This window comes from Armigeres subalbatus, chromosome 1, assembly GCF_024139115.2.
Source record: "Armigeres subalbatus isolate Guangzhou_Male chromosome 1, GZ_Asu_2, whole genome shotgun sequence".
Taxonomy (NCBI): Eukaryota; Metazoa; Arthropoda; class Insecta; order Diptera; family Culicidae; genus Armigeres; species Armigeres subalbatus.
This window is the reverse complement of record NC_085139.1, coordinates 145,203,718-145,228,232: the sequence shown is the minus strand read 5'-3', so window position 1 is coordinate 145,228,232 and position 24,515 is coordinate 145,203,718. Positions and strand designations below refer to the sequence as shown.

Here is a 24,515-nt window from a genome sequence, read left to right as displayed (position 1 = left end):
TGGCAGGCTGCCGGATGGTGCGCCGGACAGACTTGCAGGAGATCGTAGTCAATGGTCGGCAGGCCGATTAGGACGGCGGGCTGCCGGATGGTGCGGCTGATGGACTTGCCGGCGAGGGTGGTCGATGGTCGGCAGGCCGATTCGGACGGCGGGCTGCCGAATGGTTCGCCGGACAGACTTGCCGGAGATTGTAGTCAATGGTCGGCAGGCCGATGAGGACGGCGGGCTGCCGGATGGTGCGGCTGATGGACTTGCCGGCGAGGGTGATCGATGGTCGGCAGGCCGATTCGGACGGCGAGCTGCAGAATGGTTCGCCGGACAGACTTGCCGGAGATGGTAGTCAATGGTCGGCAGGCCGATTCGGACGGCGGGCTGCCGGATAGTTCGCCTGATAAACTTGCCAGTGATCGTGATAGGGCCGATTTCGTCCAATTGTGCACAAGCGATCTATGTTTCCCTCAAAATGGCGTCTGCCGTGGCCGACCAAAGGCGTGCGGCGGATCCCAAGATGGCCGCGGAGGTGGCCTGTCGATAGCGAGATCTGACCCTCGACCTGGGTCCTGGAGACTGCTACGGATGAAAGAAATCCCTCGCAAAAGAGGAGTAAAAGAAAAGGCCCGATTCTGGACCTTTTCCTTGTTTTTGTTATCTCTCGATAGTTTTTCCCGTTTCAGGGCTATTTTCCACTGAGAACTACTATGCTTTTTCAAAAGGTTGATTAACACGAAATACACTTTTAGGAACTTTAAATTTCACCACGTGATTAATAGGAAAATTTACTGCATGCAACTGTCTTCTTTGGTAGTCACGTTCCAACTGTCCTCAATCCCCTTTTCCTTGGATGGTTTTTGTATTCTACCTTTAGGTTTAGATTTTTGAGAACCAGAAGTTGTCGATCTTCTACGACAGTTCGTTAATGTTGGCAACCATTCTGCACCGGTATATAAATTTACCACTAGGGAACTGAATGAGTGCCCGCTCAAACCGCTGCAAAGATATTGCGCATTTGGGTTTCTGTAACGGGTAGTATTGAGGAAGTTTTGCGGCTCATGCATGGTTCGTTACAACGGGATCTACGTCGCCAGTAAGGTTGTAACGTAGAATATTTATTTTTTAAAGGTTGGGATAAAGGAATTAGAGGCTCACTGGCGACGCGGAATATTGAGAAGGATGCTTGGGGAGGAGCCACCAAGCTACACATTGGGACCAACGGTTACAAACGATTTCGACTTAAGTTGACGGGCCCTGCGGCCGAGCACTTGCCCTTGTAAATGAGTTATGACAGAATTATTAACAGAAAACTGAAAAGGAAAATAAATTTATTGAAAAAAAATGCCATCTTCGTTTTGAGAGTAGAGGCTAATTTGTAATTCTTGTACTTAGTTTTTAAATTTAATTTTGGTTGTGTATAAAGGATTTTTTGTTTTTATTTACATCTGTTATTTGATATGGTGTGCAGACAATTCGCGGTATTTAATAATTCTTTAAAGTATTGAATATTCTTTGGTCTATAAAGAAATAGCGCCTTAAACTCCAAGTTCACAACAATTAATCAAATAAATAGCATTCAGTTTCTACTAGCCTACCTGTACGCACGTTTTTATACAATATACAATAACATATCCCTAGGTATAACACCGTAATGACGATAGAAACGGTTGCTATATTATTTGGAACGCAATTTCCATCGAGTTCAGATGTTTTCGGACGGGCACATGTTGGAGGCACTTTCTGATTGCAGTTATTTTCATGTTTCCATCTAAAAGCGGAACCAGCTTTACCTGGTCCATTCGTTGCTCCCATTATAGACCTGATGAGGGATTTATGCAGAATACGGCATTTGAAAAGGACCAACACTGACTGGTGGCACCATACGTTCGATTTCCTTCCCGAACGGTAATGATTCAAATCGCAGCACAACTGGCAAAGAACCAAATCGAATACATATAACTAAAAGAGATTCGCTTTGTTGTGTTCTGTCGAGGTCTAGGCGGAATTCTCTATTCTATAGTTGCTATGAATTGCAAACTGAAATAACTGAGCAATATGACGAATGATGCTCAAATAAAGAGGGTACCGAACAAGCAAACTGCACAGATAGAAAAATCGAATGAAATTTGCACTGCAAATCATGCACATTAATGAAAGAATGTAATTGCACACGGGATAAAGCCTACTTGTACGAAATATTTCACGTGAATCGTCAATATTGCATGCAAGTTTTAGCAAACTTGTCATTAGCATTAGCATTGAGCGTGCGAAATTCGTAGCCAAATTCGAAATTCGTTACCACAGATATTGATTTGGGGAATCTAAGAGATAAGATGAAAGCAATGCACTCTCCAATAGTCGAGATCTGTCCTGGCCACGTCCTTGCGAATGCTGAGGTGGGAGAAGGATAGTTAGTTGGACACCTACTTAAGAAAGATCAGAGAGCTCTACGACCTTTCATAGGTGTCACAGGAGGTTTTGGAATTGTTAGTCTCGGAGATTATAACAGTACGAATCGTTTTGGTAGAACGTGAAACACACAGAAAGAACTAAGTAAGAAATACAAAGTAGGAAAGGGATGAGCTTGGAATTGAACCCACGAACTTCTGCTTGTAAGGCAGATGCGGTAGCTACTAGACCATCGAGCTCGTTGCTTAGAAGTGGGCCACCTCAGTGCAGAATTTCGTAAATTTCCGTTTTACGCGTTGTTTACTTTATTTTTTTCTGTGTGCGTAATAAAGTTTGACATCGATCTCATCAAAAATAAATGTTGTAACAGAAACATTATTAATGATGAATAGAGTATCAAAAAACGTGAGACATCCCTTCCTTTCGAGACTTCAAACAATTTGTGTTCTTATTGAATCCATTACATTTTGAAGCAGCAAATGACAAGTAAAACTATTTTATTTGTTCATTCTTTCCTCCGAATGGCAACTCTACTGTCTGACAGCACATGCACCACCTACACAGCCATGTGATGATAAACATTCGTGCTCGTTAGCATATTATGGAGTCAGATGGGAGAGAAAATTTTGAACGAACGAGGTAATAAATGGAAATCAGATGTAGGTACGTGAATAAAATTAACGAAGCCGTGCCTCGATGGCATGGTGTGGATGCAGGCAAGGGGAATTTCAATAGGCTTTATGGTGCAGCATTATTGTACAGCTGCATTTGGCGCTTCAAGTGTCGACAAGGTATGAAACAGGAAAGATCACACAAGCGGGTGTAAGTGGGTGGCATTAAGTTAAGATGTACTTAGCAGGCAAAAAGCAACTGATTGCGATATTGTAAGGATTAAGTGAACAATTTTCAGAGGTTTAAAAAGGTGAAATAAACATACGATCTTTTAAAACAAAAATTGAGAAGTGGAAAATCCTCAAGGGACAACGAATCGTAGTTTCAAGTGACGTATCCACAAAACTGTAATTACATTACTCATCCCAACAAACAATTTTAGCTGAATTAGCTAGTTTTTCAGCTGAAGAAGACTATTTTTGGTCATATAAGCGTTTTACCTATCTCCAATGTTTTTTTGGGATTGCATCAAGTAATTTTCAGCATTCATTTCAAGCTCAAATTTGCTTCAAATGATTTTGATTTTTTGTCCATGCAGTATTTATATTTTTATTTGAACTTCTGTGTTCGCAATATTCTTTGCGTTATCTGGGTAAAAAATCGTACCCTGTTGGTGATGCAATTCTCAGTGGATCAGTTTTCGTGGCAGCTTATGCTGATTTTTTCACAAATTTAGAAAGACGCGATGGCACGGTGATGGTGACGAATGAATTGATCGTGATGAATAAATCCCTGGTAATGAACAAAACTGCAAGGGAGGAGTACTACACTTTGTTCTAAAGTTAGCCAAAGATCGCTCACATGTTAAGGTCAGTTATTCAGAGATGCCTGGGCGAGTCTAGTTTACCTTACAAGTTGCCGCAGCAGCTTCAAAATTAGCTGAAGGAGCTCGTAAAGTAGTAGAAAAAGTAAACGCAAACACTAGAGAAGGAAAAAGTTTTGTACCAGAAGGAACTGGAGATTAATCAAGAGCTGGAACTGATGGTCGAGAAGACGTAAAAGGAGAAACCGAGATGTACGTGATGGACGTGGGAAAGTGACCACCGTTTGCTGTTTGCAGGACTTTTCCAGACGGCGGTAAAAGTCATAGTCGAAAGCCACTACTGTGACAACAACTCCGATAGTGTGGACACGATCGAGGAAGCCGAAGCATGCGAAAGATGTACGATACGTCCACTCCGTTTTGAGCTCCGCAATTGGGTATCCACTCTCGAAGATTTCCTGGAGACCATGGGATTCGAGTTCTGAATTCAGATCTTAAGATCGTATGATTTCCGTAAAGTGACGAATTTTCGAGACTAAAAGACGTTCTGGTGCCGTTTTTGTCCAGCGAAAAGCTTCCGACGGACAGGAGCTGCGTGATGACTTTTTTCGAGCCGTGTCGTTGACTGCTGTTCCATGTTCTACGGAAAGCTGCTGATCCAAGATCGGGGAAGGGCCGTTTGGCCGAATGCCACTAGGCCGAAAGTTGTTTGGCCGAATATACCATTTGGCCGAACAGATCATTAGGCCGAAAGTCATTTGGCCAAAAGGGTCGTTTGGCCGAAAAGGTTATTTGACCGAACGGGTCATTTGGCCGAAAGGGTCGTTTGGCCGAAAGGGTCATTTGGCCGAAAGGGTAATTAGGCCGAAAGTGTCATTTGGCCGAAATTGTCTTTTGGCCGAAAGGGTCATTTAGCCGAAAACGTCATTTGGCCGAAAGGGTCGTTTTGCCGAAAAGGTCATTCGGCCGAAAGGGTGATTTGGCCGAATAGGACATTTGGCCGAATTGGTCATTTGAATAGTGAAAAATATGGAGTGAAAAGAGTGACGTCACACTTCTTACTCCTCATTTCTCACTTCTCACAGTTAAAAGTGAGAAGTGCGAAGTGAGTAGTGAGACTTCTCACTTCTTAATTCGCGCTTTTTACAGCGAGAAGTGAGAAATGAGGAGTGAGAACTAAGACGTTTCACTTCTCAGTTTTCATTTCTCACTTTACACTGTGAAAAGTGGGTAATGCGAATTGGGTAGTGAAATGTCTCACTACTCACTTCACGTTTCTCACTTTTTACAGTGAACAGTGAGAAATGAGGAATGAGAATTGAGACCTCTCGCCAAATGTCCTATTCGACGACCTTTTTGGCCAAACGACCCTTTCAGGCAAATGACACTTTCTGCCAAACGACCCTTCCCTATCCGAAAACTCCCGGAAGTTGATGAAGTCATTGGAAAAATTTGGATACCTAATGCTATTATTTCCGTGGTGAACATTTGCTGCAATATGACAGTCTGCAACTGCGTTTGCGTTTGTCTGTAGACGCAAGCCAGGACGCGTTCGATACCGCAGCATACATCCACGTAGAGACAGCCACTGACCGTTGTGTTCACTCATGATGTAGTGCAGCGGTTCTCAACCTTTTTCTTGAGAGGTACCCCTTCGAACTTTTGCATAAGTTGAGGTACCCCCTCTCGAAATTAGGCTTCCAATCCTCTTGAAAGAATAATTCCGAGCCCTTTTAAAAGAAGCTCCTTTCAGTTTTTGAATCCCTTTAAAGTAGGCTTCCGTGCCTCTTAATTAGAGGCTATTGAGCCTCTTGTAGAGAGGCTTCCGAGCCTCTTGAAGGCAGTTTTCGAGCAACCTCAAAGAAGTCTTCCTTTGCATCTTAAAAGGACGCTTCCAAGCCTCTTAAAAAAATAATTCCGAGCCTCTTGAAAGGAGGCTTCCGAACCACTTGAAAGGGGACTTCCGAGCCTCTTAAAAGGAGGCTTACGAGCCTTTTTGTAATGAGGCAACCTAACCTCTTGAAAGGAAGCTTCCAAGCCTCACAAAAGGAGCCTTCCGAGCCTCTTGAAAGGAGGCTTCTGAGCCTCTTGAAAGGGGGCTTTGGAGCCTCTTGAAAGCAGCCTCTTTTGAGCCTCTAGAAAAGGAGGCTTTTGAGCCTCTAGAAAAGAAGGCTTTTGGGCTTCTTGAAAGGAGGCTTTCGAGCCTCTTGAAAGAAGGATTTCAAGCCTCTTGAAAGCAGCCTTCCGAGCCTTTTGAAAGGAGCCTTCCGAGGCTCTTGGAAGGAGGCTTTTGAACCTCTTGAAAGTAGGCTTCTGAGCCTTGAAGGAGGTTTTTGAGCCACTTAAAAGGAGTCTTTCTTTGCATCTTAAAAGGAGGCTTTTGAGCCTCTAGAAAAGAAGGCTTTTGAGCTTCTTAAAAGGAGGCTCCCGAGCCTCTTGAAAGGAGGAGGCTTCCGAGTCCCTTGAAAGTAGACTTCTGAGCCTCTTGAAAGGACGCTTCCGAGCCTTTTAGAAGGAGGCTTTCGGGCCTCTTGAAAGGATGCTTTTGAGTCTCTTGAAAGGAAACTTCACACTTAACTCATTTCACAGTATTCGGTAAATTTTACGGAAATCTCAACAGCAGAACTGTTCGGTAATTATTTTACAGACTTTTTGTAATTTTTTTCATTGTTCAACTGTCAAAATCACCAAAAAGCAGTAAAATTATTTACCGAACAGTTCTGCTGTTGAGATTTCGGTAAAATTTTACCGAATTCGGTGATTTATTTTAAGTGTGTTCCGAGCCTCTTGAAAGGAGGCTTCTGAGCCTGGAAGGCAGTTTTTGAGCCACTCTAAAGGAGTCTTCCTTTTCATCTTAAAAGGACGCTTCCAAGCCTCTTGAATGAAGAATTCCGAACCTCTTGAATGGCGGCTTCCGAACCACTTGAAGTAGACTTCTGAGCATCTTGAAAGAAGGCTTCCAAGCCTCTTAAAAGGAGGCTTACGAGCCTCTTGAAAGGAGGCAACATACCCAGTCAACACAAAATCGTATATGATGCCTTATAAGATGCTAAAGTGAACGCGATATAGGTACTTCCCCATACAACATGTACGTATATCGCCTCCACTTTAGCATTTTATCTTGCATCATTAACGATTTTGTGTTGATTGGGTAACCACTTGAAAGGAGGTTTCCGAACCTCTTGAAAAGAGGCTTCCGAGCCTCATAAAAAAGGCCTTCCGAGCTTCTTGAAAATAGGCTTCCGAGCCTCTTATTTAAAGATCAACAACCACGTGGAAAGTCATGACTTCAACCGCGTTAATGATGGAAGAGGCAATCGATTCAACGTCGGTTTACGGTAGCATTAATAATTCAGAACATGATAATTCGATCCAATTAAGTTTATTTTTTCCCATTGCGATAGTTTTCCTCTGGTGGAATCGAAGCATATCGAGTTGCATTATTATCGTTCAACTAAAACCTGCGACACATATCACCATTTGCACATTGTTTCCGCGCGAACATAATGAGCTCGTCGATCATGCATTTTACATGACAGTGCCGGAAAAAAACAATGCTATGCATCGCGACCGTCATATTCCATGGAATCAGGAAATTCCCAATTAGGCAGTAAAGTGTGCGCAAACCCATTGAAATCGGAACCATATTTTTCAATTATTATTATTGTTTTCAATTAATAATTCATGAAACATAACTAACCTGTCACTCATTCGTCTTCCTGGCGTTGAGGGGCTGATTTTCCGAACACCGAACGGGAGTGCCCCATGCAAAAAGCTCGACAAAGAGCGCACTCAAAATGTTTGCTGCCCTCGACAGTAGTCGAAAAGGGTACACGCCGAGCCATTCGCCTATTTTGATTATTTTCTGGCATTTTCTATTTTCCACACTGGTTGTGGGAAACTCGGGGCCCAGCTGGGTTCTCCACTTGGTGCAGTGACTGAGTGTGTCTCTACATATATTCACACGGCATTACCCAGCCAAGAAGAGCGCCAGAGACGGGGTGTGCGGCTTAATTCTATTTGGATACCTAATGCTAGTTAGTAAAACTTTGCGGCAAATCGGATCGAGGCTTCAGCCGAACGGGAACGGGTGGCACATAGACCAACAGATTCGTCCATCGCCAGTCGGGTAAATATCAGCGAAACGGTGAAATTTTCGATAGGATTCTCATTGGCGTGCAGATGCATTCCTGGAAGGGGCCCATCAGTGTTTGTTTTATGCTGCACAGCTAGAACTATTTTGTAATTTGACGTTCGTTTTGATGAATTTATTTTCGGCATAATAATAAATTCAATAAAGCATGTGATAATTATATGTTGACATTACGTATATCATTTGAATGGATGAAAAATACTGTAAAAATAAACTGATTTAACTTAAAAATATTTTTTTTGTTTTATTTTCATTGTATTGTGAGATTACAAGTTCCAACTGGGTGCTCAAAATCCATTACGTACTTTCAAAATCCATTCCATTAACGTATGCTTACCCAGATGCCATTTATGCTTACATAATTCATTAGGGGCAAGTACTAGTTACAAAATGGATTAGGTTAGCAGAGGGAAAGTAATTGTCCCACATTTTCTTACTTTCCAGGCAAAAAAAAAAAAAGAATTTGTGGGAGACAGCATTTCGAGTGCGCTCTTCTGTTAAAGATATAAACTTTAAATTCCTAACTTAATAAGCATACCTACCACTCCGAAATGTCAAAAAAGCATAGTTTAAATTTTCTGGCATGGACATTCAGCATGATTTATTTATGCTTGAAAAAGTGAAAGCTCGTTGTGATTGTCACTCAATATAGCGCAAGAAAATGTTTTAACCAGAGGCGGGCAAGTCAATTTTGGATTTTAGTCGAACAATAATGTATACTGCGTTAAAAGCCTTTTTCTTTGCTTTTAATAAACGATTTAACTCCTGACCATATATGCCGGTGTAGATTTGTTCTTGTTTTCTGTTTTGCGGTAATAGAATTGAAATTGCATTCACACAACTGGATCATATCCGCTTCATATTTGTTTTGAAAAGCGTTATCCACATTTCAAAATGATTCGTACCGTCAATCCAGCGCGGGGCAGCTCTTTTTTTGCTTTGGTTGGTACCGTTTTTGCTTAGGAGAGTCACTTTTGCCCGTTCAATTTAGCACACCATTCGATGTGGAAACTCTGTCCATCAAACCACGCTTCCTCCACGCACTGTCTTCTTCCCCCAGAAAGCGCATATCCGCTCGACCGGGATTGGGTTTTACATTTTTGAGTCGAAGCATAAGCTCAGCAGCACCAGCCAGGACGCAAGCTCGGTGTTGTATGGAGGCAAATTATTTAATGTTTACACTGGGTAAATTTCATTTTCGTCATACAGTTTCTACATAGTTGGGATACTGAACCACGAGAACAGCCTTCACCCAGCGTAACATGATTAGAATGTGTGTAATCCCTGCCACGTTGCGCACTAAATTATGAATAAACCATACTGCTGACATAAACAAGTACAAAGAACAGTACGATCATTGCATGCATTCAACAGGACGTGAGCATGTAAATTGAAATTAGAATATTGAATAATATAAAAGCAGCTTGAATCAATGAACTAGGATTTTTTTTACTCTAGAGTTGGTTATTTTACTCGCTCTTTGTTGACTATACATGTGCTACGTAATTGAAAGTAAACGTTTTGCTGCAGCATTCACAATTGTAGCAATGTTTTTGCCTTAAACTGAACTTAACCTAATTAATACTAAGGATACAAGAAGCTAATAATTTCAATAGAAGATCGCAGCGATTTTTTTCTGAAGTTGGAAATATTTTCATTCTACATTTGTTAGGGTGTCTCAATATTAGAAATTTTTAGTTCATTGGTAAGGTAAGAAGGTCGGTTGGGGGAAGTGTCGTTTGGCCGAAAACCATTCGGCAAAATGCCATTTGGTTAAACGCCATTAGGCCGAAAGTTGTACCATAAGCCCTTAAAGACCATAAGGCCGAAAGACATGTGCCCGAAAGGGTCATCCAGCCGAATAGGTCATTTGGTCGAACAGGTCGTTTGATCGAATAGGTCATTAGGCCAAATAGGTGATTTGGTCGAACAATAAGTCATTCAACCAAAAATTCCGTTTGGTCTTAATGGCCGTTTGGCAAAACAATCCACTGTAAAAAGTGAGAAATGATGAGCGAGTGAAGTCTCTCATCACTAACTTTGCACTTTTCATTTATCACAGTGAGATGTCTCACTTCTTACTTCTCGCTCCTCATCTCTCACTTCCAAATTCTCTCAGTGAAAATGGGGAGATGCGAAATGAGAAATGAGAAGTGAGAAGCTAGGCGGCTCACTTCTCATATATTACTTTTCACTGTGAAAAGTGAGTAATGCGAGGTGAGAAGTGAGAAATGAAAAAATGAGTCAAGGCGTCTTGCTCACTTCGCTTTTCTCATTTTTCACTGAGAGAATTTAGAAGTGAGAAATAAGGAGTGAGAGGTGAGATGTCTCACTTCTCACTTCTCATTTCTCCCTTTTCGCGGGGAAACAATGAGAAATGATGAGTGAGAAATGAGAAGTGAGATGTCTCACTTCTCACTCCTTTGTACTCATTTTTCACTTAGAACACTTCGCTTTTCACAATGAGAAGCGAGAAATAAGGAATAAGAAATTCTCACTTCTCACCCATTATTTCTCACACCTCCTTCCTCACTCATCATTTCGTACATTTCATGTCTTTTTCTCGCGGTGAGAAGTGAGAAGTGAGACGTCTCACTTCTCCTTAAAATATTCTCACTTGTTACTATGGGAGATGCCTCTCATCTTTTCAATAATTTCTTAGTCCTACATAATTGAGCGAGTGAGAACCCAAGCAACCAAAAGAACGGATAATATAGGATGTTTTGGCTTAAGCAGCTTGCATTTTAAGTATTTTTTTGTATAGCTGGAGCGCAGAAGTGAACTTTGAAGTTCTGTTAAGGTGTTTGGAACTCGATGTGAACCAAAAGTGAACTGATTGGTTCGGTTGGGAACAAATTTAAGTAAAATGTGAACTTTTGGTTGCTTGGGAAGTAAGACGTCAAACCTATTCGGCCAAACGACCTGTTCGGCAGAATGACCTATTCCTTGGAAAATATCAGCTATAACAGTGAGCGATCTAATAAATACTTCAGTTTAAGGAAAAAGCAAGAGTACAATTCATCAATTTTACAATCAAACCTTCATGCCAAACACTGTCAAACGCTTTTTCTATATAAAGAAAAGCAACTCCAGTCGAATATCCTTCAGATACGTTAAGTCGAATTAAATTCGTAACTTTTAATAACTGACGACTGGTTAATGCCCATGGCGAAAACAAATTTGCTCATCAGCAAAAATTGTATTTTGGGTATTTGATTTGGATGGCCATTTTGATGATGACCGTTAACACAATCATGTACGGCATCATCAATTTATTATCAATCAACATGTATTTGAAAAGTATTCGGTGGAACAAATATTGTTGTTCATTTCGTAATAGTAACCAACACCGGTGCTACATATGGCTGCATATAATGCAATGCTTCTCTTCCGAATCAAGCAGAAGGCATTTCAACTATCTACAAATTGAAACAGCAATTTTCCAACGATTCAGCTCCTTTAAACCCCAACATGTACCACAGGAACTGTTCAAATGCAACCCGAATGGAATCCACCAACAATCTTCACCCCAACCACGGTTGCCCCATCAGAAGCATGGCTCGGAAACTGCTTATCGTTTGTTCCATTAAGCGATCAAGAATAGAATCGTTTTTGCCGGAAGTTTTTAAATCATAAATTCCTTTGGCCGTCAGAAACAGTGCTGTGGAATCTCCAAGTACGGACATCCGAATGGATGAATGAGCGAGCGAACGAACGAACGAGCGGTCAACAGCAGTAGTTCGGTCAGAAGCGAGTGCTGTACCTGCTATTTAGCGGAAGTTGTATTTTTTTTCTGTTAAGCCTCGGCCCAAACCGCCATTCGCATCTTGCCCAAACTCTGCAGATTCCACCATTCCAGCCCAAATACTCAACATCATCGTTATCATGTTGATTCCGTTTGCCGCCCAAAGCGTGCATGAGAGTGTAGTTTTTATTTTTTCGTTGTTTTGTTGTGAAACAGTTGCTATCCAGGTGCCGTTTTTCTGACTCGTTTTTTCGCTCTGTCGCATCTTGTTGACTCATTTCAGGTCGACCGGAACCTACCGTAACATGGATGAACGGGGACGAGGTGATGCAGACGGGTGGCGGCGTATCGATGGGACGCCATGTGACAGTGAACCGCTTGGAGATACATAAAATAACGCGAGCTGCACTGAACAACACGTACAAATGTCAAGCATCCAACACGATCCTGGTGCCACCGGCAGAGCGAACCGTCCGAGTAGAGATGCTGCGTAAGTAACATGAGACCTCTGGTCGGGTCGAGCCATTTTTCAAGCGTATTCGTACATTTGAATTTATTCGCTTGGAATTCCCATAACCTATTATGTTGATTCTATTGCGATTTGCAACCATCCATTGTCCATAACACGACTAAATTGTACACACAGCAAATGTTCGTTGAATGAATCTTAAGGTGCAGTTTTTAAGTGACTTCGCACTTCGACCTCAATATCTCTTAAATTAAGCTGTAAGTATCACTGCCCTGCTAGTATCACACATTTTGTTTACTTACCTATGTAGGGTTCTCAGATTTTTGATGGCATCCGTTTTGTTGGGACTGTAAATGCAGATAAACTAATTTTAGGTGCAGAATGTAAACAAACTAACTGTCTCTCTAGTGAAAAAAGTCAGAATAGCTAAATCATAAATTGACACCTTTATGTATCAAACGCCATTCGCCAAGTACTGCAGAAATGCCGCGAATACAACGTGCCCACACATCATCTATTCATCGACTTCAAAGCCGCATATGATACAATCGATCGGGACCAGCTATGGCAGCTAATGCACGAACACGGTTTTCCGGATAAACTGATACGGTTGATCAAGGCGACGATGGATCGGGTGATGTGCGTAGTTCGAGTTTCAGGGGCATCCTCGAGTCCCTTCGAAACCCGCAGAGGGTTACGGCAAGGTGATGGTCTTTCGTGTTTGCTATTCAACATCGCTTTGGAAGGGGTAATACGAAGAGCAGGGATTAACACGAGTGGTACAATTTTCAATAAGTCCGTCCAGCTATTTGGTTTCGCCGATGACATAGATATTATGGCACGTAACTTTGAGAAGATGGAGGAAGCCTACATCAGACTGAAGAGGGAAGCTAAGCGGATCGGACTAGTCATCAACACGTCGAAGACGAAGTACATGATAGGACGAGGTTCAAGAGAAGACAATGTGAGCCACCCACCGCGAGTTTGCATCGGTGGTGACGAAATCGAGGTGGTAGAAGAATTTGTGTACTTGGGCTCACTGGTGACTGCCGAAAATGACACCAGCAGAGAAATTCGGAGACGCATAGTGGCTGGAAATCGTACGTACTTTAGACTCCGCAAGACGCTCCGATCGAATAGAGTTCGCCGCCGTACCAAACTGACAATCTACAAAACGCTCATTAGACCGGTAGTCCTCTACGGACACGAGACCTGGACGATGCTCGTGGAGGACCAACGCGCACTTGAAGTTTTCGAAAGGAAAGTGCTGCGTACCATCTATGGTGGGGTGCAGATGGCGGACGGTACGTGGAGGAGGCGAATGAACCACGAATTGCATCAGCTGTTGGGAGAACCATCCATCGTTCACACCGCGAAAATCGGACGACTGCGATGGGCCGGGCACGTAGCCAGAATGTCGGACAGTAACCCGGTGAAAATGGTTCTCGACAACGATCCGACGGGCACAAGAAGGCGAGGTGCGCAGCGGGCAAGGTGGATCGATCAGGTGGAAGATGACTTGCGGACCCTCCGTAGACTGCGTGGTTGGCGACGTGTAGCCATGGACCGAGCCGAATGGAGGAGACTCTTATATACCGCACAGGCCACTTCGGCCTTAGTCTGAATAAATAATAATGTATCAATGTCATTTAGTATACTGATTGTAACACTCTTTTTTTCGTTGAATGACGTATAGTCGACTGCAATTTGGTCGAATGTTGAAAATGAATTTCAGTATAGTAGGTCGGTAATTGGTAATTTGGTAAAATGGATAATTGTAAATGAATTTTTAATTAATTTTACCCGCTTATTAATACGAAACGTGGTACTTTTAATTAAATTTTGTGGAGACTTTTTTTTAAAGAAAATGAAAAATTATCAAAAAGATACATACAAAGCTTGAAAATAAAGCACTATGATTAGATCTTACAACACAAATCGTCAATACATGATAAAGCATGCCTCAAATTACTAAAATTTCATTTCATTTTGGTATCTTCGTCAGATCAGATAAATATTTGTATCTATCATCTATCACTTCATATTGAAACAATAATTAGTTCAGTATCAAATTCACTACCATTCATAACTCATCAAAGGATGGCCGAAAACTTAATTCCGACCTATTGTCTATTCAACGAAACGTCATTCGACTAAATGCCTTTTGACTAGGTGCTAAGAATTTCTCGTATTTGGATAGAGTGGTTTACCAAAGGTTATATCGACTGAATTTCCTTTCAACCAAATGTCCATTCGACTAAATGCTAATTCAACTAAATGTTCACTCGAATGAATGTCCATTCGACTGAATGTCACTTAGACTAGAAGTCTATTCGACTGACTGTCCATTCGACCAAATGTCCCTTCGACCAAATATCATTTGACTAAACGTCATTGGTTCGAAATGTCGTTCGGCGTACTGTCCTTAAGTCCCCGTGAAATTTACTGAAAAAACTCAGATTCTTGTAGAAATACGGATGAATATCCCATGAAAATTCGGATGGATTTCCCATGAAACTTCGGTAGAATATCCCATGGAAACTCGGATGAACTTTCCATGGAAACTCGAATGAACTTCCCATGGAAATTCGGATGAATTTCCCATGAAAATACGGATGAATTTCCCATGGAAATTCGGATGATTTTCCCGTGGAAATTCGAATGGATTTCTCGTTGAAATTCGGATGAATTTCTCGTGGAAATTTGAATGAATTTTCAATGGAGATTCCTGTGGAAATTCTAATGAATTTCCTGTGGAAATTGGAATTAATTTCCTGTGGAAAATATAATGAATTTCCGAATTCCGAATTTCCTCGGTAAATTCATCAGAATTTCCACGGGAAATTCATCAGAATTTCCACGGGAAATTCATCAGAATTTCCACGGGAAATTCATCCGAATTTCCACGGGAAATTCATCCGAATTTCCACGAGAAATTCATCCGAATTTCCACGGGAAATTCATTTGAATTTCCACGGGAAATTCATTTGAATTTCCACGGGAAATTCATTTGAATTTCCACGGGAAATTCATTTGAATTTCCACGGGAAATTCATTTGAATTTCCACGGAAATTCATTTAATTTCCACGGAAATTCATTTGAATTTCCACGGAAATTCATTTGAATTTCCACGGAAATTCATTTGAATTTCACGGAAATTCATTTGAATTTCCACGGAAATTCATTTGAATTTCCACGGAAATTCATTTGAATTTCCACGGGAAATTCATTTGAATTTCCACGGGAAATTCATTTGAATTTCCACGGGAAATTCATTTGAATTTCCACGGGAAATTCATTTGAATTTCCACGGGAAATTCATTTGAATTTCCACGGGAAATTCATTTGAATTTCCACGGGAAATTCTTTTGAATTTCCACGGGAAATTCATCCGAATTTCCATGGGAAATTCATCCGAATTTCCACGGAAAATTCATCCGAATTTCCACGGGAAATTCATTCAAATTTCCACGGGAAATTCATTCGAATTTCCACGGGAAATTCATTCGAATTTCCACGGGAAATTCATTCGAATTTCCACGGGAAATTCATTCGAATTTCCACGGGAAATTCATTCCAATTTCCACGGGAAATTCATTCGAATTTCCACGGGAAATTCATCCGAATTTCCATGGGAAATTCATCCGAATTTCCACAGGAAATTCATCCGAATTTCCACGGGAAATTCATCCGAATTTCCACGGGAAATTCATCCGAATTTCCACGGGAAATTCATCCGAATTTCCACGGGAAATTCATCCGAATTTCCACGGGAAATTCATCCAATTTCCACGGAAATTCATCCGAATTTCCACGGAAATTCATCCGAATTTCCACGGAAATTCATCCGAATTTCCACGGAAATTCATCCGAATTTCCACGGAAATTCATCCGAATTTCCACGGAAATTCATCCGAATTTCCACGGAAATTCATCCGAATTTCCACGGAAATTCATCCGAATTTCCACGGAAATTCATCCGAATTTCCACGGAAATTCATCCGAATTTCCACGGAAATTCATCCGAATTTCCACGGAAATTCATCCGAATTTCCACGGAAATTCATCCGAATTTCACGGAAATTCATCCGAATTTCCACGGAAATTCATCCGAATTTCCACGGGAAATTCATCCGAATTTCCACGGAAATTCATCCGAATTTCCACGGAAATTCATCCGAATTTCCACGGAAATTCATCCGAATTTCCACGGAAATTCATCCGAATTTCCACGGAAATTCATCCGAATTTCACGGAAATTCATCCGAATTTCCACGGCAAATTCATCCAAATTTCCACGGAAATTCATCCGAATTTCCACGGAAATTCATCCGACTTTCCACAGAAAACTCATCCGAATTTCCACGGGAAATTCATCCGAATTTCCACGGGAAATTCATCCGAATTTCCACGGGAAATTCATCCGAATTTCCTCGAGAAATTCATCCGAATTTCCTCGAGAAATTCATCCGAATTTCCTCGGGAAATTCATCTGAATTTCCACGGTAAATTCATCCGATTTTTCACGGAAAATTCATCCGAATTTCCACGGGAAATTCATCCGAAAATTCGAATGATTCTCTTGTGGAAATTCGAATAAATTTCCTGTGGACATTCGAATGAATTTCCTGTGGAAATTCGAATGAATTTCCTGTGGAAATTCGAATGAATTTCCTGTGGAAATTCAGATGAATTTCCTGTGGAAATTCTGTTACCCGCTAGCTCCGCTCAAGCTATAAATGGGAGACAAATAAAGGGTCGTTTACCGTAAATCACCACACCACACACGCTCACAGTAGTACTCACCTGTAGCAGGAGTTACACACGCACGTGTTTTTTTTTTTCTTCCTAAACAATGGAGGGGGAATCTGCTCAACAGACATCCTGGGTTGACCAGGAAGTGCGGGGTTAGGGATCACCGAGGGAGGCAGGACTACATCCCCGACCCGCTAAACCGTTTCCATTGCCACCAAGCCCATAGTCCCTTCGGTACAACCAGAAAGTAATGCTTCAAAGGGGGGCCAGTGCACAACGCACCCTCGAGGTTAGCTGCGTGTCCTTGCAGCAGGGAACATCGTAACTAGCTTTTTTAGAAGAACACCATGGTATCGTACCAGCGCATTGCCGGCTTTCCAGGTGGCCTTACCACGCCCTATGTCCTCGGAAGGTGGGAAGGGTCGACTTCGCGCCTGCTTCCCTCTGCACGACTGGTATCAAGAATGATGATGCCGCGTGCACCCCAAATTGACCTTTCTGCGATAGGGCCTATTCGACAGCACACAGAGGGACTTGCCGACGCGAGGCCTACGCCTGCCCCAGCCTTGACGAGGACCCCTTTCCGTCCTCGGGCTCGGAACCCGCCCGGTTGACCGACGCCGCGAAAGCGACGATACCATGTTGTTCTTCGCGCGGCCACTTGTTCGATAAAAGGATCGAGTTTGACTACAGAACATGACCACCGGTATGACCCATGAAGCCGACTCCGATCCCTTGGACCACCTCTTATTTGCGCCTGAACTAGCCATCCTTGAGTCCACGCGCCACCTTCTGTGTAGCTCCGAGACGATATGGGCGATAGCCGATAAAACGGCGTTCCAGCCAACTTCATCTTTACACATCCTCCGAACTTGGTTGTCCGGGGTAGTGTCCAGACCACATGTGGCAAGCATGTGGTCACGCATTGCGCGAAAACGTGAGCACACGAACAACACGTGTTCCGCCGTTTCCTCTAAACCTGCGCACACCAAACACTCGGGCGAGGCCGAGCAAGCCAGCTGCGTTACCTGCACTTTGATTTTGCAGCACGCTTAAACGCCGGGCACATCGAACTCCCCATGGGGTGCTTGCTGTTCACAGCTTTGCTGGAACAAATCAAACAATTGGGAGGGTTTGTGCAGCATTGTGCCTTATGTCCCTCCAATCCGCAGCGTCGGCAGAGATTGCTTCTGTCAGGGCCTTTGCAGTCCCATTGCTTGTGCCCCGGTTCCAGGCACTTGAAGCAAACTTCGGGTTGCCCGTATATGCGCACAGGGCATACCGACCATCCCACCTTGACGCTCCCTAACTTGACTACATTGGAGGCTTCCGCTGCAGATAGCCGAACCAATGCTACCTGCGTCCCTGCCGGACCTTTCCGTAGCCGAACGGCTGCGGTGGACGTCTCCACTTCACACACGCACGTGTGTCGCGAAACACCTGCCCACCTGTGTGACTCCGTGGAATAGCTGACAAACAGTGTCGTACCTATGGGGTCCAAAAACTGCTCAAAGTGAAATTTTACCAGCGAAACACAGTAGGCGAGGGTTGATGACTCCTATCTAAGTCCGGTAAAGCGGCATAAAGTCACAAGAAGTGGAAAAACCTAAAGGGCTGCGTAGTCTTGAGTAATTGCTACCTATTGCCAAATTTGTTTACATGCTTATTTATTAGGTATTCATTGTTGTGTTACGTCACATGGATTCAGTGGGTACTTGCGGTTGGTCGGGTATCGCTGGTGGAATTCCGTTGGTCCAACATGTCCGATGATTCTCTCTGCTGTTCACGACGAGGGTGTCGGCGCTATAACTCCGGTATCGTACTGCGAACGGTGGTGACAGCTGGGGTGTTGAATAATGGCCGGAAATGTCGGCCGCCTCACGGGTTATTCTTGGACGGAGATGGCCGGTCGGTTGTTCGCCGATGGCAGAAAAGGGCCGGAAAACTCCGGACGATGGCCGGATGGCTGAAAGGGGCCGGACAATGGTCGGCAATGGACGGTAATGGCCGGCCGAGTGTCGGAAAGCTTCGGCCGATGGTCGGAAATGGCCAGTCGATGGTTGAAAATGGCCGAACTAGTATCGGGAAGCTTTGGACGATGGCCGGAGGGCTGGATGTGGCCAGACGATGATCGGGAATGGCCGGACGAGCGTCGGAAAGCTTCGGCCGATGGTCGGAAATGGCCAGTCGATGGTTGAAAATGGCCGAACGAGTGTCGGGAAGCTTTGGACGATGGCCGGAGGGCTGGATGTGGCCAGACGATGATCGGGAATGGCCGGACGAGCGTCGGACAGCTTCGGACGATGGCCGGATGGCTGGATATCGCCGGACGATGGTTGGCAACGGCGTGTAGGTAGACTTACATGCGATTTGGAGCCTTTTTTGACGAGGCGAGGTGTGGCAAAGGCGATTCCCTGGCAGCGCTGGCGTCGAGGTCGGTCCAAGCGTATCCCTGTGGCCCTATCGGACCCTGAACAATGTTTCGGCCGGAGTGTCGACGTAATGTCTGAAGATTCCGGGATCAAAATGGCCGAACGGGTCTCTTCGTTGAGGTTGGGCCACGTGCACAGCGATCTCGGGCCGAAATATCCGTTTTCCGCTTGTCCTGCCACTCAGGGGCCGAGAAGATGCCGAACACAGGTTCTATGGAAGAAAATGCCGCCTCCCGCTCCGCAGAAAGGGCAAACACAAAGAAAAAAAGCCCACGATATGGACCTCTTTTCTTACTAGCTGCACTTTGCTACACAGTAGCCTTTATATTTCACTAGGCTTTTTCTTCTTTACGACCGACTATCTTTATATTCCCGACGCGCACTGCAACTCCGACTAGTGTTTCGGATAGAATAGTTATCCTTGAGACGACAGCTTGGATTATAAAGGAATATGGTACATGACACGAAATCTGCCATTGTCCTGTTTGGCAACCCTTCCACCATGTCCCACCTGTAGGCAGATGAGAAAAATACGGTGAGCTTTTAGTGTTTTGCTCAAACTCAAACTGCTGCGAATGCACACTACCCATGCAGCATAAATGATGTTATGATATGCTGTACCCACAACCCTTCTCAGCCTGTGAGTTCTTAACCGTAAGAGGAAAACACGGTGCGGAGGAGCTGGCAAGGAATAATTGGAACCAACGGTTACAATTCAGATGAATTTCCTGTGGAAATTCGGATGAATTTCCCGTGGAAATTCGGATGAATCTCCCGGGGCAATTTAAATGATTTTCCGTAGAAGTTCGGATGAATTTCCCGTGTAAATTCGGATGAATATCCCATGTAAATTCGGATGAATCTCCCGTGGAAATTCGGATGAATCTCTCGTAGAAATTCGGATGAATTTCCCGTGGAATTCGGATGAATTTCCGTGGAAATTCGGATGAATTTCCGTGAAATTCGGATGAATTTCCGTGGAAATTCGGATGAATTTCCCGTAGAAATTCGGATGAATTTCCCGTAGAAATTCGGATGAATTTCCCGTAGAAATTCGGATGAATTTCCCGTAGAAATTCGGATAAATTTCCCGTGGAAATTCGGATGAATTTCCCGTGGAAATTCGGATGAATTTCCCGTGGAAATTCGGATGAATTTCCCGTGGAAATTCGGATGAATTTCCCGTGGAAATTCGGATGAATTTCCCGTGGAAATTCGGATGAATTTCCCGTGGAAATTCGGATGAATTTCGGATGAATTTCCCGTGGAAATTCGGATGAATTTCCCGTGGAAATTCGGATGAAGTTGCGTTGGAAATTTGGATGAATTTCCGTGGAAATTCGGATGAATTTCCGTGGAAATTCGGATGAATTTCCCGTGGAAATTCGGATGAATTTCCCGTGGAAATTCGGATGAATTTCCCGTGGAAATTCGGATGAATTTCCCGTGGAAATTCGGATGAATTTCCCGTGGAAATTCGGATGAATTTCCCGTGGAAATTCGGATGAATTTCCCGTGAAAATTCGGATGAATTTCCCGTGGAAATTCGGATGAATTTCCCGTGGAAATTCGGATGAATTTCCCGTGGAAATTCGGATGAATTTCCCGTGGAAATTCGGATGAATTTCCCGTGGAAGTTCGGATGAATTTCTCGTGGAAATTCGGATGAATTTCTCGTGGAAATTCGGATGAATTTCCCGTGGAAATTCGGATGAATTTCCCGTGGAAATTCGGATGAATTATACGTGGAAATTCGGATGAATTTCCCGTGGAAATTCGGATGAATTTCCCGTGGAAATTCGGATGAATTTCCCGTGGAAATTCGGATGAATTTCCCGTGGAAATTCAGATGAATTTCCCGTGGAAATTCGGATGAATTTCCCGTGGAAATTCGGATGAATTTCCCAAAGAAATTCGGATGAATTTCCCGTGGAAATTCGGATGAATTTCCGTGGAAATTCGGATGAATTTCCGTGGAAATTCGGATGAATTCCCGTGGAAATTCGGATGAATTTCCCGTGGAATTCGGATGAATTTCCGTGGAATTCGGATGAATTTCCGTGGAAATTCGGATGAATTTCCGTGAATTCGGATGAATTTCCGTGGAAATTCGGATGAATTTCCGTGGAAATTCGGATGAATTTCCGTGGAATTCGGATGAATTTCCGTGGAATTCGGATGAATTTCCGTGGAAATTCGGATGAATTTCCCGTGGAAATCGGATGAATTTCCGTAGAATTCGGATGAATTTCCGTGGAAATTCGGATGAATTTCCGTGGAATTCGAATGAATTTCCCGTGGAAATTCGAATGAATTTCCCGTGGAAATTCGAATGAATTTCCCGTGGAAATTCGAATGAATTTCCCGTGGAAATTCGAATGAATTTCCCGTGGAAATTTGAATGAATGTCCCGTGGAAATTTGAATGAATTTCCCGTGGAAATTCGGATGAATTTCCCGTGGAAATTCGGATGAATTTCCCGTCTACATTCGGATGAATTTTCCGTGGAAATCTGCATGAATTTCCCTTCGAAATGCGAACGCATTTCTTGTGGAATTTCGACCAAATTTCCCGTGAATAATCGGTTGAATTATACGTGGAAATTTGGATGAATTTCCCGTGGAAAATCGAGTGAATTTTAAATGATATTTCTTCGTTTTGCGATGAGGTGAATAAATGCTCAGTGGGATGGAAAACGGAGCAGTTCCCCTACATGGTTTATTTATAATTTGAAAGATAAAATTAAATGTAGTTGAATGAGTGTCAAAACTATAACCATGCATAAAATTATAGAACAAGACAGTGTTTTGAATTTTATCCGACTAAAATATATTTACAATATTTGTACCGTTTGTTTGAGAAACTGCATATGTACCATTTTTGGCCAAAATGAGATTTTTATATATTCTGAATCCTCGTTCAAAAATACGTATTCTGGCAAAAAATACGAAAAAAATATTTTTGTTCAGGAATGTATGAAAAATGTTTCGTTTGTTTGAGAAACTACATATGTCCACGTACTTTGAAAAGCAATTGTGGAGTACTGCTTACATTTTTTGCACCGAAAGTGCCCCAGGGTGTTGAGTTTTGCCAAAAACTATTGATCTGTATCGAAGAAATCGAAAGATTCGTTGCAAATTTGTTCAAAAACAGTTTTTTGTTGTTTTTCTCGAAAAAGTGTAAAATGGACTTATGCAGTTTCTCAAACAAATGATTCATTTGATCTGTAAGGCAAAAATTCCGAGAAGAAAGTGTTATAGAAGAAATTTCTTTATTCCTGTAAATCTTGATTTTGGTTCAGATATGAAGCGTTATAAATTACGTTTCCTTTGAATTGCCTAAAATTTAAGAAACCTGTGGAGTCAAGTAAAACGCATTACGATGTGCTCGCATGTGTATGATAATACTTGGCACAAATTTCAGTTCTAGGTGAAAGGCTTTATCCTCCTCTTGCAATGAAACCCTGTTACTCAACTTGTGAAACATGTGATTCAAAAGCATCAGGAATGCATATATGCTTAGTAGGGTGTCTGTATCAGTAATTGTTATTTCATCGAGAATAACACATTAAGCATTACTTCCGAGATGAGATAATCTTCATTTTGATACTTTCTTATTACTCTGTTGAAACCCTTTAAGCACACCCATCATTAGTTCCGGGATTATGAGGCTATGAACCACCAACACTGATCTACCAACCCTAGAAAATCCAGATACATTATTTTTGCAGACTGCATTTAAGTCCGATGCAAAGACTGACTGACAAAGACTGAGAATCAATAGAGCAAATCCTTTCATGGTTCCTGGTTCTCATTTCTCCTTTCGTCGTGTAGGCCTAGTTTCAGTATTATCACAAGGACTGATTTCAGTTTACTCGTCCATCTCTTGTTTACAATTCACAGTGAAACCAGTTTCAACGTCTCTGTCGTTCAAACCCAAACAATTAATAGCAGACCAAGAGTACAGCTTATCCTGTGATGTGGAAGGATCAGTGCCGGATACCGAGATTAGATGGATGCAAAACAATCGTGTCTTTTCGAAGGGGAATGTAAGTGTTCTTGTGGTTATTCTCATTTGACTCTCTCCAGTGTTACTTTCTGTAGACAACATCGATGTCCTTTCCTCAGCCCGATTCCAGTTGTCATATCGGCCACAGATTCAACACCACTAACATTCGATACCACCTTTCGTTGAATCCTTTTCTATTCACAGAATAAAACGCTTACCAACAACTCAGTGGTAACGTCAGTTCTCACATTTCGACCGAAGCCCGAAGACGACGGAACTATCCTTAAATGTGAAGGTTCCAATCCACGGCTGCAGAGCTTTGTGCTGGAGGATTCTGTCATCATGAATGTGATGTGTAAGTATTTGATGAGAAACGAAAAAAAAACACATTACCAAACTTTTTTTCCTTCCAATAAAAATGAATCATTTTGCGACCACTTAAACCTGAAAAACGTATTCTTCAATTATTGTGGATCACAATTTAACTGCCGCCACTGATTACCGTTCATGCTTGTCCCCCAGATCCACCGCAAGTGACATTGAAACTCGGATCGACGCTTAATGCGGAAGACATCAAGGAGGGCGATGACGTCTACTTCGAATGTCACATTAAGGCAAATCCGAGAGAACACCGCATTACATGGTCCCACGATGTAAGTATGCACCTCGGTTTGCTGTGGCGTGGCTGAAGCTTGGTCAGTTTCCTCGTCTTCTTCGGTTTATTTTTTTTTTCGTTTGCCCGTAGTGCCGACTTTGACGCGTCCTGACGTAGATTAAGTGAACGTAACGAGAAAATGTGGAGCAGTAGACGAGATAATTCATTTAATTTTCCTTGCCCATTTCGTGTTTCCCATCACCAGCCATAGCTATACGCGCTACGGAAAAGGGGCTGGGACTGTTGTACTCGTCGTCGCCAGACCCTGCTTGCCTTCAACGAGGCAGCCAACAACGTTTCATTGTAGGACTGAGTAAATGTTTGATACAACTTGAATCAGGGTCAGCTGTACAAATTACGTCACGTTCTATGAGTTCATTTTTTGCTCATTTCAATTAATTTGAGTTGGTTTTAAAAATAGCTGTGCTATTTTGCCACAATCTGTCCAAAACAAAGAGACTC

At 42.7% G+C, this 24,515-nt stretch overlaps 1 protein-coding gene across 1 annotated transcript in view; it reads left to right on the top strand.

Annotated features, from left to right (window-relative positions):
• The window catches only part of LOC134205210 (uncharacterized), a 142,226-nt gene that overhangs the window by 5,718 nt on the left and 111,993 nt on the right, over positions 1-24,515 (top strand). Inside the window, exons 2-5 of the mRNA XM_062680255.1 lie at positions 12,017-12,223; positions 23,293-23,438; positions 23,603-23,753; positions 23,921-24,051. Coding sequence (XP_062536239.1) covers positions 12,043-12,223; positions 23,293-23,438; positions 23,603-23,753; positions 23,921-24,051 — 609 coding nt within the window. The 5' untranslated portion in view covers positions 12,017-12,042. The remainder of the gene's footprint in view (positions 1-12,016; positions 12,224-23,292; positions 23,439-23,602; positions 23,754-23,920; positions 24,052-24,515) is intronic.